Below are 3,316 nucleotides of genomic sequence, written 5' to 3' on the forward strand. Positions count from 1 at the left end.
GCGGTGGCAACAGTTAATTTCACAAGAAAAGGAGAGAACTAGTTATTCAGAAAAGTGGTTACCTTGAGGTTGCTCAAAGACTTTCTACAGAAACATCTGAATACACTGAACATTGTTCTCTTAGCTGTTGAATCTCTGTCTTTTACTCTTTCTGGCATTTCACTTAGTTGAGTTCTGAGAAATCTGTTTTTCAGACAACTCTTTTTTCTTGAGTGGACAGATGATAAAGAACTATTTCAGTCCTTCGAAAGAATGTAGTTCAACAAATTTATGTTCATTTAGAAAGAATTCTATAAGCATTTTAGCTATCCATTACCTAATACAAATAATTGATTTCTTTAACCATATGGGTAAAAAGGTCATTGTCATCCCAAAGGCAAAAATGTGGAGTAGAAGCCACAGGCAGAGATTATGTTCCAATCTAGAAAGACGCTAGAGAATCATTGTCTTTTGGTCTCCTGCATTCCCTCTCTCTGTCTGTAAGAAAGAGTTTAGAATAGGGAGCATCCATACTTTCTATTTTGGAGTTTTAAAAATTGAGAATGTGTCTCATCCCTGTTAAATAAGTCAAACAGATATCTACCAATTGCCAATAAGAAACTTTACTAAACACCTAGTCCTGAGAACTTAAAGAACAGAAACAGAGAACTCTGACTTTGGGGAATGAGTTACATGGGAAGGAACACTTGAAAATACGCAGGAAACAGATTTTTAAAAAGCTTAAATAAAATGGCGCATAATAATGAAAAAAGGTAAAACGATCATTATATTCTTGATTATGTCAAGTATAGTAGTATCTTTCTGACTCTCAACTTCATCTCTGGCTCCCTGCATCCTTTTTAGATGGCAAATCTCCCTTTCTGCCAATTCCCTGTCCAGTTCTCCCTTTCTCTTTTCTTGCTCCACTTTATCCTTCAGGTTTCTGATTTGTTTTTGATATTTCTCTCTTATTTGCCTTTTCTCTCTCTCCAGGTCAGCTTTGTATTTTTCTTGTTTCACTTTAATCTGTTTCTGAATCTCCTCCTCAACTTTTTGGTATATCTCATCAGTGTAGAATTCTCCCTCATTCTGCATCACCATGCACTGGACCAGGTCTAACAGCTGTGCCCTTTGAGCCTCCTGCTCAGCCCCTGTCGCCTTATTGTTGAACTCACAGTGACGACCCCTGAAATGCTCCACCAGATCTTGAATGACTTTTGGAGTTTCCTTTAAGTAATCATGGAACTCCATGCCATCCAAGTCATCTTTCCGGGTGAATAAGAGAATCATGTATCTCCTAGCTTGGGATCCAAACATTGACAGCATCTTCTCCACGGCCTTTTGTTCTTCCTTTGTGTACCGGCCCAGCGGGACCACCAGGAGCACAGCGTGAGGCCCTGGGGAGGTCAGGAGGATACATTTAGCAATCTCTCTTTGTGTGTCAGCATCCGGTACTTCCGTGTCGAAAATGCCAGGTGTGTCCACGACGACTATTTCTCTCCCATTCCACATGCTTCTCTCTTTCTGACAGGCCTTGGTGATGGATTTTGCTGCAATGCTGGAATTAAATGCTTTCCTTCCAAGGATGCTGTTCCCTGTGGCACTTTTTCCTGCTCCAGTCTTACCCACTAAGACAAGTCGCAGTTGTGAATCTCTGGGGTCTTGGTTTCCAAGCCCTGGGATATCAGGAAACAAAAGCACAGCATTAGGATTGACCTCCAAACTTTCCTGATGCAAAGGCCCTGCCCACTGGTTTTTCTCTATTGCCCACTAGTGTCCTGTCAGTGAGCCACCTCTGCACTCACAGGAGGTCTGTGGAACACCTGGGCCTCACCTCCCTCCTAAAGGAGCTGGGGAATGCTGGGAACTTCTCAGGGGTCCCTTGGGCTGCTCTCTTTGACCTGTGGAAGCTAAGTGCCCATGGAAGAAGGTGCAAAATGGTACAAGTAAGAACTCTGAGCCACGGCTGGTAGCTGTTCTTCATAAGCTAATGTAGGAAATAACACAAAATCTGACTCTGGGACATCACAGTGGAAGATCCCCTTCCCCCAAATGATATCCAAAATGGAACGTTCATTCTTTCCATTAAGAAGTCACATAGGTGGTTTATTCAATCATCCCACCCTGAAAGGAAGTAAAGGGCACATGTGCAGAAAGGCAAAGTGTTCCTTCATATTTCACATATGCATCCATCTTCTCAGGGATTCTGAACCACAGGAGAGCAAAATTCCATACTTTTAATTTATGCCTAAATGTAAAAATCTAATGAAGTTTTCCTATCTTAAATTAGTATATATAAGACTTCTATCCAGAAAGTATTGAGAGTTCTCTGGAGTTACTCTAAAATCCCTTGATACATAAATAATAGTAATAACAACTCATACAGAGTAGCATCAGTTGAGTTATACTTTTTTAGTTTCACTTGGTTAGACATGTCTACTTTCTAGGACACCTGGAAGTTAATAAAAGAACAGCATAGCCTACCACCTGAATGATATTTTAAATACCACTGTGTCTCAAGTTAAACACCAAATCATCTATATAGGTCTTTTTCCTCTTTCTAGTCAGTAATTCTCTGCTTATCTCTTCCATGTGTTTATAAACTTGAAGTCTTCAGAATTTGTTCAGCACAGACAGGGACCATAGAAGTCAACTGATGAGCACATCTGAGAGCCTGTTTCTCCCTGAAGGAAGACTCTGTCAGCACAGCCCTTTAATAAGACTGAACTCTTGCATGAGGAAACCTGGATTACAATGACCTGTCTCTGCTTTAAGTCGATGCATACATCACCAAACTAACAGTATTGCTGACATGATTGTAAACTCCATTTTATTTTTTAGAGGTATCATCACCATTCATCCAGTTCCTCAGACAATACTGGGAATCTCCCTGGATTCCTCTCTTTCCCTTACCTTCCAGATCTGACCCATTGGCAAGTTCCCAAATCTGACCGCTTCTCTCCATTTGAAGACCATCATACTAGCCCAAGCTACCATCATCACTATCGACTCAGCAGTCCCCTAAGTGGTCTCTTTAATTCTGTTGTGCCCTCTTTTTCTATTCTGTACATTGGAATGATTTTTCAAAAATTTCAATCAAACAGAAGAGAGATTTTGGAGAACACCCCACTCTGGCTTCCAAAAAATCAGTAGTTATTCTCCCTCTCCCACACACTTTATGGTGAAGCTGTTGCTAATCCAAGGATTAGCAAAACCATTCCTAAGGCAGAGTATCCCACATTTGATAACCAGAATTCTGAGATGAGAGAAGTAAATTTCCAGAAGCTGAGAGCAGTGGCTACAAGATGGCTATGATAAAGAGAAAATGTGGTGGCAG

General features: G+C 40.9%; 1 protein-coding gene across 1 annotated transcript; it reads right to left on the minus strand.

Moving 5' to 3' along the window:
* Window positions 1-720: 720 nt before the first annotated feature.
* On the minus strand, window positions 721-2,955 carry LOC102247451 (GTPase IMAP family member 4). Its single transcript, XM_014540222.1, has 2 exons — window positions 2,893-2,955; window positions 721-1,749 (listed from the first exon to the last, which is right to left on the minus strand). Exons 1-2 carry the CDS (start codon window positions 2,953-2,955, stop codon window positions 721-723), a joined length of 1,092 nt encoding a protein of 363 aa, XP_014395708.1.
* Window positions 2,956-3,316: the final 361 nt, after the last annotated feature.

The sequence above is a fragment of the Myotis brandtii genome, unplaced genomic scaffold (genome assembly GCF_000412655.1).
Source record: "Myotis brandtii unplaced genomic scaffold, ASM41265v1 scaffold2378, whole genome shotgun sequence".
Classification (NCBI taxonomy): Eukaryota; Metazoa; Chordata; class Mammalia; order Chiroptera; family Vespertilionidae; genus Myotis; species Myotis brandtii.